Source organism: Pteropus vampyrus, unplaced genomic scaffold (assembly GCF_000151845.1).
Source record: "Pteropus vampyrus isolate Shadow unplaced genomic scaffold, Pvam_2.0 Scaffold518, whole genome shotgun sequence".
Lineage (NCBI taxonomy): Eukaryota > Metazoa > Chordata > Mammalia > Chiroptera > Pteropodidae > Pteropus > Pteropus vampyrus.
This window is the reverse complement of record NW_011889299.1, coordinates 314,641-325,383: the sequence shown is the minus strand read 5'-3', so window position 1 is coordinate 325,383 and position 10,743 is coordinate 314,641. Positions and strand designations below refer to the sequence as shown.

The 10,743-nt window shown below is 44.2% G+C and overlaps 1 protein-coding gene across 1 annotated transcript in view; it reads right to left on the bottom strand.

Annotated features, from left to right (window-relative positions):
• ITIH6 (inter-alpha-trypsin inhibitor heavy chain family member 6) overlaps positions 1-9,177 on the bottom strand; it is a 25,408-nt gene extending 16,231 nt beyond the window's left edge. The window contains 5 exon segments of the mRNA XM_011383458.1: positions 2,034-2,281; positions 3,095-3,205; positions 7,822-7,976; positions 9,074-9,088; positions 9,091-9,177. Coding sequence (XP_011381760.1) covers positions 2,034-2,281; positions 3,095-3,205; positions 7,822-7,976; positions 9,074-9,088; positions 9,091-9,177 — 616 coding nt within the window.
• Positions 9,178-10,743: the final 1,566 nt, after the last annotated feature.

Here is a 10,743-nt window from a genome sequence, read left to right as displayed (position 1 = left end):
AGGAGCAATATCTGTACCACCTGCTGCTCCTCCTGCCTACAGCGCCTCCCACCTGCCCAAATGCCACACTCCTTCCTCTCCAAATCCTACTAGCAGCTCCTCCTGCTCTGCCTCTTCCTGTAAGCCCAGCCTGACAGGCCCGGCCCTCTCCAGTTCCCCGGCTCTGGCGGTCTGACCCCCATGCACGACTTTGCCCTGGCTCACTTGCCATCCATCTTGAGGCCCAGTTTCTGAAGGAGTGCCATGTCCCCAGGTAGACCAGGAGCCCGGATCTCCTCCCAGAGTGGCCGTGTGCAGTGTGTTGCAGAGAGAGACAGACACACAGAAGGGGCCTAGGTTTCCTCCTATGCCCCTTACCGCAGTGGGAAATTGCAGTCTGTCAAGGTTCTCTTCTGGGATAGGATGTCATGTCTTTTCTTCCCCCCTCCGCCTTCTGACTCTCAGAATCACGTGTGTGAATAAGCCTTTTAGCGCCTCATGAAGTCACAGATGAATTTCTGCTCCCGGATGTTTGCGGAGCTGGCCGCAAGATCAACTCCTCTGGAATTTCAGTCTAAGACAAATGTCCATTTAGACATGTCTCTGTGCCTCCTTTTTCCAGAAAATGGAAACTTGGGAATTCTGCCCTCCCCCTTCCTGCTACAGCTGTCAGGAAGCTTAGGGGCAATCTGAGCCCCCATACTGTTTGAGGCGCCTGCTTACATACATTCCCTTGGCTTCCTTCCTTTCAGAGGTCTTTGTTCTATTTTATCCCCACAGGATTGGCTCTACCCTCTGTTTTAACCTTTAAGGAGTGGGGGTGGGGTGGGGGAAGCTGCCATTTTTAGCTCAGGGCTCGAGTGCAGGCTCCAAGGACTCAGATGCTGCCTATAGGGCCCTGGAAAGTTATGACACCCTCTAAGCCTCGGTCTCCCCATCTGTAGCACGGGGATGGTAATAGCTCCTATCTCATAGCCAGCATGTGTGGGGATTAAATGAGACCATTCACGTAAAGCGTTTGGCGCTGTGCCTGTGTCTTAGTAAGTAAGTGCTCAATGATGCAATGATTAGTTATCACCAGTCTTCATTATTCTGCACCTGATTTTCAGGGAGGAAATCTCTCAAATCCTCATAATGGTCCTGAGCCATAATAGATAGCATCTCCTCACTGTACAGATGGGAAAAGTGAAGCAGAGCGTTTGAGTGATTTGCCTGGGGTCCCACCTTAGGGGAAGGTCAAAGCTGGGATTCGAACCCAGGTCTGTGTGCCTGTCTCTCTCCTTTGCATGCACTAAACTGTCTCTCTGGGTTTGCATGATCAAATTAGCCCAGATCTCCAAGCTAAACAGGTTGGTGAAGGTGGCCACATGTCATGGGTGATGCCTCTGTGCTTGTCCACTCATCTCTCAGAGGAGGTGGGTAGTTCAGCTCAGTGGTTCTCTGATCTGGCCGGACATCAAGTTCACCTGCAAACTGATCAGAAACAGATTCTTGGGCCCCTCCCCAACCTACTGAAGCGGACTCCAGATGGGAGGGGTCCAGGACTCTATATTTCTAACATGGTGATTCTGATGTAGCCAGTCTCGCCTTCGAACACCTCTGGATGAAATTTAAAGCAAGGCTGGCAGCTAGAACTTCTCGCTGACCCTGAGATGGTATCCTCAAGGACAGCCTGTGCTTTATACTGTCCTCCCACTGCCTTTCCATTCTCAGTTGTGATTCCAGAGGAAAGCAAGTTTTGGCCACTGCGGCTTCCACAACCCTCAGCATTGTCAACAATAGCAAACCCTCCCTCAATCTTTATTTTCCAATGAGGGAAGTCACTATTCTGGGTTGTTATTGGATTTGCTGTTTCACACATCTTACAAGGATCAGACCATTTGTAACCCAAAAATCTTTAACTCCAAATGTGCTCTCTTCTCTTTGTTTGAATGGGGCGAGATCTTGGCAGTTAGCACAGAGCAGAAGTACTTGAGGGAATCCCAGGGTAAAGGAGCCATTTCCCATTTAGGGATGGCCAGTCTAATGCTTGACCTGTAGTTCTGCCCACATACTTGTATGCGTGTTGGTGCACAGGCGGCTGGTCCTCAGAGGTGGTACTTGAACATATCCAATGCCTGTCCTTTCTGACACTGTGATCTCTACACTCAGCCTTGTCACCAATTGGCCAGACCTCAGGCTCACCATCAGCTGGTACTAGCCCTGGTGCCCCTGTAGCAGCTTCTCATAGGCCAAGGTAAAAGGTCCCTCTGTGCCTGCCGCCAGGTTGGTAGAGATGCAGAACTTCTCAGATTCCCTGTCCCTGGGCATGACATGGAGCAGGGTGGAAAGGGGAGGGGAATTGTTAGATGATCTAATTCTGCCTCCCCCACCCCCACCCCCGGCCCCATCAGACATGACCAGGCTTCTGGTTCAACTAAGTCCCTTACCCACAGTTAGTCACCCACTTGTCCACTCATTAATCTGTCTCTCTTCCTCACTCAACCTCCTAAATATTCTGCCCGAGAAATTCTGTCACAGGTAGTTTACCCATGAGAAAACTGTCAGTGAAAATCTGAATCTAGAATAAAATAATAAGGGACTAATGTAATGAGTTGTTTTACAAAAAGAGTTTTCTATTTACGTGGGATGCCTCTTCTCCTTCAAAGAACCCCTTGTACCCAGACCTCCCTCATGCTTTAGACTAAGCTTGTCTCAGTATGCTGTAGCCATATGTAACATTTATGTGCGTGATGAAAGTCTTTTGGAAGCTGAATGGAAACATTTAAGGAAGATAATACATTTCTGCCAGCAGAATGGAATTCAGTTAGGAAACAGGATTCAACTCGGAAAAAATTTCATTTGAACATAACCTTACCAGAAGGTATCAATTCTTAAACAAGTCACATCCTACTGGCAGGAGGAAGGAAATGGGGAAGTAAACTCCCATTTATTGAACACCTGATGTCTTACAGGCTTTGATATTCATTAACTCACATCATCTTGTAATCTTATGACGTAGAGATCATTGTATCCACTTTACAGAGGAAGACTGAGGCCCAGTGAGAACATGTATAAGCCGCTGATCGCACAGCGAAAATGAACTCGTCAAGCTTCTGATTGGATAGAGCCTTACCTAATGCCCACATGAGCAGCTGTCTTTCCCTGCTGATGGACTTCCTCATAGATTTTCTTTGCCTGGTGCTTCTCTTTGACTTCTGCAATGTAGACTGTATTGTTGATGATCCTGATGGAGCACGAAAGAGGAAGGACAGACAGAGACAAAGAAGGGAAAAAAAGAAATGGTCAGAGACAAAGAAGGAAAGAGACATATAATGAAGATGAAGGAGAAGGATGGGGAATAGGGAGAGAAAAATAGCAAAATAGTAACATAAAGCCAGAGTGAGAGCAGGAACAAATAAGAGAGGTAAAGGAGATAAAACCAAGTGAAGCAGTTATCATTAAATCTGTTTGTCATATGAGGAAATAGAGATCACACAGTTGGCATATGGTAAACCTGGTATTAGGACTTTATGTTTCCCAAAGTCTTGAATGAATTTTATGCTTTGGCACATAAATATTTTTAGGTGGGACACAAATGGATATTTTAATTATAACTATTATATATTACTGTAATGTGTATTAAACATGTAAGTGGCACATTGAACCCATGAGCTCACAGATATTGTTTCTCAGGATAAGATTAACTTAGGTAATCTTAAAACGTGTATCTTTAATAAAAATATATTAAGTACATAATATAGTAGGTGGTACAGGTGGTAAAAACTGTGAAAGCAGAGTGCAAATTGCTACAAAAGCATCTGGGCCTGACTAGGGAGGATGCCTTGCCCTTGGGGAACTCAGATACTGATGGGATACTAACTCAGACTTGCTTATTCCTGTTTTTCCCTTTGTTCTAATGAAGGTAATAAAGTGTAAAGCAGTTCAAAGAGGAGAGAGAGCACTTTTGCCCAAGTCTTCAAGAAAATGTCCTAGAGGAAGTATACTTGGTGCTGGACCTGAAAGGGAGGATTTGGATAAATGATTCTCACTGGCCATGCTTTCTCAGTCTCCTTTGTTGGCTCCTTCTCTTCCTAGGTTCTTGACCTTCCCTTCCCCTCTATTCTCCTTCCCTTCCCCTCCTTTGTTCATTCTACAGTTACTCTCTAGGTGAGTCATCTAGCCCCATGGCTTTAAATATCATTTATACATAGATTACTCCTAAATCTGTGTATCTCAAGTGTAGACCTGTCCCATTAACTCCAGACCTGTATATCCAATTGCTTACTTGATATCTCCACTAGAATGTCCAATAGGCACTTAAAGCTTAACATATCCCAAATTGAGTTCCTGGCATCTCCTCTACCTCCCCAATCTGCTTCTCCCCTGGTCTTCCTTATCTCAGGAAATAGTTATTCAGCTGAAAATCTTAGAGTCATGCTTGACTCCCTTCTTCCTCTCACACACTATACATCTAATCCATCAGGAAATTTTGCTTCTATCTTTAGATACATTCACAATCTGACTACCTCTCACCACTCTCTTATTACTCTGGTCCAAACTAACATCTTTTGCTTGGATAAATGCTATAGCTTACAAACTGGCTTCTCTTTCCAAAGCTTTCCTTCCTTATTATGTTATTTTCGCAGCAGTCAGAGATATCCTGTTAAATCCTAAGTCAGTGTCCCTTCTTTGCTCAAAATTCTCTATAGTTCCAATTTCAACTCATACTAAAAGCCAAAGTCCTCACCAAGGCTCCCATGGTCCTACACAGTCTGGCTACACTGTTACCTCTTTAACCCCATCTCCTTCTATTCTTCCCCCATTCATTCTGCTACAGCCACATTGGTGTCCTTGGTTACTTAAATTTGTTTACCATACTTCTGTCTCAGAGCCTTTGCAATTACTGTTCCCTTTACCTGAAATTCTCTTCTTCCAGATCTTTGCAAGTCTTATACCCTCTCTTCTTTCACATCTTTATTTAAATGTCATTTCTTCAAGAGAGACATCCTTGAACATTCAAAAATAATACCTTCCCACTTACTCTCTATCTACCTTGCTCTACTTTTTATTTCTTTGTAGCACTTCTCATCCACAAACTGACATATATTTTCTTGTTTATTTTTTCCTGTTTGTCTTCTCCATTGGACTGTGAGCTTCTTGAGGGCAGGGATTTTGTCTATCTTATTTGCTGCTATATCTCTGGTGCTTGGAATATGGCTTGGCACACAGCAGGCACTCAACAATTATTTGTGGAATGAACATTCTGGACAGACAGTAGGAAAACACAAATGTCTTTCAGGGAACAGCAAGTAGTTAGTCAGGTTTGGCTGTAGTAGAGGGGCAGGGAAAGGAGGTATGGAGAGAAGTTTGGAGTGGTTGCGTAGGCCTAGAGAATAAGGGGCTTTGAACACCAGACTCAGTGAATTTATATGTCAGTGGACTTCTATGGAGAATGGAAGCCATGGATAAATCTTGAAAAGTGAAGGGATGGGTCAGAGCCGGCCTTTAAGGATGATAGATAGTTTGGTGTCCTAGAGAACATTAGTGCAACTCTATAAGAGGCAGGCAGTAATGACGGTTTCTATTTTATAAATGGAGAAACTGAGGCATAGATATTGGAGTGGTGGGGGCAGATTGTTACTGGACCAAAGCATCAGCTTCCAGGAAAATTTAAGGAGCATATGCAGACTGCAGAAGAGACCACTCAGGTGGGAAGTGTTCCTAGGTGGCTGAAACTAGTGGTTGGGCTGGTGTCGGGGTGGGCCGAACTGGCGCTGCCCCAAGGTCTCCTGGGGGAGTGTGGGGGTGTAGGGTGGAGCTGGTCTGGCAGAAACACACTGGGGCCTCTGTGTGTGTGTGCTACCTCCAGCCAGCATACTTTCCACAGAGTCTGCCCAGGAACATTTCCTCAAGACTGCTTTGCTTAATTTAAAACAAAAATTTATTTTGGTGTTTTTTCTATTGCAACAAAAATCTAAATTCTGCCTGACTGCTTGGCTCTTGCATCATTTGACCAACAACCTCCCCTAGTTAGCCCCAGTATTCCAAACCTATGCCTGCTTGTTTGCCTTTGGTCTCCCTGCCCCTCCATGCAGTGATCCTGGTCTCTTTAGATCTTACCCATATGGAAATCCTGCTTCCAGGAATCCCTCCTTGACTATCTCACACCTCTCCTCTAAACTCCCTGGCCAGGGGCATATCTTTCACCTCTTCCAAACTTTCCTCTCTCCAGGAGAGTGCCATCTGCCCATTAAGGCCAGGAGGTTTTAGATGACAAAGCCCAGGCTGTTGTTGAGGCTTACAGGCTACTTACAGTACAAGATCCCCCTCCAATGAAGGAGTCTGAGCAAGGGCTGAAACTTTACCTGCATCAGCCTCACTCACCCCTGAGTCCAGAGTCTCTCTCCCCAAAGCCAGGCGTCTTTTTCTAATTCGCACTAAGGTGCTATATGGGCAAACCGAGGTCCCACTAAGCATCCCCTTATCTGCTCCTCCTTCCATATTCACCATCTCAAGGAAAGAACTGTCACCTACAAGGTCAGAAAACCTGAAATCAATTTACTTACTTCCCATATACATCAGGTTATTTCTTCTCCCTTATGGTCTTTCAAATCCCACTGCCACTGCACTGCTCCACCCTCAGCATCCCTCTTGTGCTCACTGCCCTCGGTTTCTTACTGAGCTCCCTGCTTCCCTGCTGTACCCCCTCCAGCCCACTCCCACTTCATTATCATCACTCCTTGCTTAAAACCTTGCTAAGTCTCCTTATGGGCCAGTTATTTCTAAAGTGGGGTGCTCATGCTCCAGGGGGTGCTAGGGACAAATCATGAGTGGGAAAAGAATAACACTCTGCTTATAGTGTTTTTTTCTCACCTTTTATTCATATTTTTACATACGCTTTATAATGTACCTAATATATTTGCACAGTTGTATATTCGTATAATTTATAAATTAACAAATATGCATATTTGTGGAGTACATGATCAATTTTTCCTGATGGGTATGCAAATACAAGATAGTTTGGAGACCATCAAATAAGAACTAGGTATTTAGCCTGGCATTGGCAGTCCTCCACCACCTCATCTTTCCTTACCTCTCCAGTATCATTTCTGACCCCTCTCTACCCTTGCTTGTGCCCTACACTCCAATGATGCTGAAGTACTTGCAGTTCCTCTCTAATGAGGGAACATTTGCTCCTATATTCCTTTTGCCCATATTCCCCAGTCCTGTTCTCACCCTTCTTGCCTGGTGAACATCTCATACTTCAAGCCTCCGTTTAGGCATTATCTTTGTGAAGCTTTCTTCATTGCCTGGGGGTGAGGAACTGACCACTGTCTCTTGCTAGGCCTCACCATTCCCACTATCCTACATTCACACTTCTTTTTGTTCCCCAGCATACTTTATTAAAATTATCTGCTTCCTTTTTCATATCCGCCATTAAACTATGTACTCTTTGGGAGTAGGGACTGTGTGCAATTCATCTTCCTCTTTCTGTAGTACCCAGTGCAGTGTAAATCACACAGTCAGCACCAATAAATGTTTGTTAAAAAAATAATCAAGCTAATATTATCAAAGCTTACTATGCACCCACCACTAATTTTAGCATATATTTTCAAATATATTAACTAATTTAACTTTTGCAGGTGGGATTGAATTTTATCCCCATTTTACAGATGTGTAAAATGAGACTCTGAGAAGTAACTTGTCCTGAGTCCCATAGCGGGCAGAGCTAGGATTCAGACTCAGAAAGTCTGATCTCAGAGTGCATGCTCTTCATCACTACGCTCTGATAAAATGAACAAAAGAATAAATGAATGTACACACAAATGAATGAAGTAGTAAGTTTGAAAGCAGACTTACATAGTAAAATTGGAGATAAAGGCGAGGTGAGGCAGATCCAAATCAAAGATGGCTTCATGGGCCTCGGCATGTGGATTTAACAGGACAGAAGTGACCAAGGTGTGAGCACAGTGGAAAACCACAGTCGAACGCATGGAATAACTCATCATCAACAGCTGGGAGAGAGGGCAGGGAGGTGGGTTAGGTAGACTCTATCCTTGGCCTAGATGAGCTAGTACTTGGGAACCCAGGACTCCTGGATAGGCCTCTGGGAATAGGTGGAGAAATTGAGGTCTAGAGAGAAAACAGTGTCTCTGTTGTCCATTTTGCAGACCCGTCTAATGTTTCAGTGAGCTTTACAAAGTCTCAGAACCAAAGACTTACAGAAGATCACAAATCAAGGGACCTCTGGACAAGTGCTTCTCCAACTTTAACGTATACATGAATCTTCTGGAGAGCTCGTTAATATGCAGATTCTGATTCAGCAAGTCTGGAGTGGGGCCTGAGATTCTGACTTTCTAACAAGATCCAAATGATGATAATGCTGCTGGTTTATGGACTTTACTTGAGCATCAATGCTTTAGAATATTACAGAGCAGCTGTCATTCATTGAGCCATACTCTCTGTGCAAGGCACTGTGAGATTTTATATATAGTCTCTTTAGGATCTCGGGTGTAAAGAATTGTAGTTCATAAGTGCAATCATACACTGAAAGCACAATAAACATTTGGCTTCCACGATCTTACTTAATCCTCAAATCAGCTCTAAGAGCTAGTACTATTATTGTCCACATTTTATGGATGTGTTTACTGGGCCCAGAGACTGAGTTCACACAGCAAGATATCAATCTTCTTCCTCACCTTTTCTGAAGCCATGATCCCTCCATTTACCCACACATAACATACATCCAATTTGTTCTTCAGGTGGGGCAGTGGGAAATGAAGGCATTTCAAATCAGATGGACCTAGGTTCAAATTCGGGTTCTGCTACTTCCTGTGTCTTATCTCTGAGCCTCTGTTTCCTCCTCTATGTGATGAGAATAATTGAACATACCTCAGAGGGATGCTGTAAGGATTAAATGAAATCATAACTCTAAAATTCCTGGTGCAGCACCTGTTATGTGCTCAGCAAATAGTAACTCTTTTTCTCTGGCTATAGCTTATCAGTCCTGGGACTGAGTAAACAAACTGAATAACCTTCCCCTATTCCCCCCAAGGAGCTAATTTTCTCACATGTCAATCCCAGAGCTTTGTTCTCTCATCCCAGAACTGACCTTTGTGCTTGATGAGGGGTGGGGGCAGGAGGTCCCTGGTATGTCAGTTCAAGGAGAATGGTCAGTAAAAAGCTGACAGAGATGAGGCACCTCCACCCAGACATGATGCCACCTCTGTCCTGGGTCTCTTGTTCACGTCCAGAAGGTATGAGCCCGATCTCTAAAATCTTGTTCTTTTAAACCTCCAGGTATCCCTTGATTCTCCTTAGAATCTCTTGAGAGGGAGGGACTATCCCGAAGGATAGGGAAAGCTCTGAATGTAGCATTGAGGCTCACACAAGCCAGGATTGTCCAAGAGCTGGGGCTGGCATCTTGCCTGGAGAGGGGCTAGTTCATGCCTCCCTTTCCTCACTCATCCAGCTGTAAGATGAATGGAAACTAAACATACTAAAGTGCTGGGTCTGTCTGTTTGCTATGTTGGCTTAGGGTGAGGTTTTTCTTTCCTATAAACATCCACAGGAGCCCAGTAACTGAGGCCAGAGAAAGGTCACTTAGCATTGATCACCTTAAAAAGGTAGCAGATATGAGAGAGGGGTTGGTGGGGCAAGACCCCAATCCTGGTCTTTTCTGACACTGACTTTATCTTTGAGATAGGAGGGACTTACTTAGGCTCCCATAAAAATTAGGGGTCCCACAGGCATGAAACTTACAATCTCCAAAATAGTCAGAGACCAAGACAGGCTAGGGCAGGACTGAGAATATAAGAGTGATTCACAATACAACTACTGAATTCAGACTATCCGGATTTGAATCTCAGTTCTGCCACTTACTGACAGTGTAATATTGAGCAAGTTAATTAACTGCTCTGTAGCCTCAGTTTCCTCATCTATAAAATGAGGATAATAATAGCACCTACTTCATAATGTTGTTATAAAGATTGAAGCTGTACTTTCCGAATGCTTGGCACATGGTAAGTGTTCAGTAAATGTCAGCTCCTAGGACTAGAGTGGGATGAGGATAGACTGAGATCAAAAGTATGGGAAGCTCTCGGTCCCTCTAGGGACCTATGTAGGGGAGGTAATGTAGGGAGGAGGCAAGAGAATTAAAAATGTTAATCAAGCCACACTCATATGCTGATCAGCCCTGCAGCCAGGCCAGGAGGATACCTGCAGAACAAAGAAAGATTAATACTAGGATTGCTAACAAACCATTCCCCACACCTGTGAAGGAGAAACAGGAACCAACAGAGTCATTCTCTATGCCTAAAACCATGCGGAATCTACGGATTAAAGGCTGGAAAATGCTGCAGGCCTTTCACTCTACATGTTCTTACCTTTTCACACTACATACTCTTCCCCTTCCCCTTCCTCACTGTATGTCCGTATTAAAGGAAATGGGTTAACAAAATCTTTTAAACTATAACTCACAAGACCTAAAGAATGATATATACACTGAATTCCCTGAACAGTACCTTTAATCTGTCTTTCTCACTGTCCATCTCACTCTCTGCCTTTGAGACGAGACCACACTCTGTGGAGTGTTACCCCTTTTCTAATAAATTTTCCTTTTGACTCTAACTTTGGTGTGTGTGTTGAATTCTTTCTACACTCTCTGCCAAAGGCCCCTCTTCTTTTGGTGCAGAGCTTGGTCTCCTTCCCCACTGGGGGAAATTTACCCTGTCTTGCATCATCTTGGGACCTAGATAGGGGAGGAATGGGGAGATACCAAGT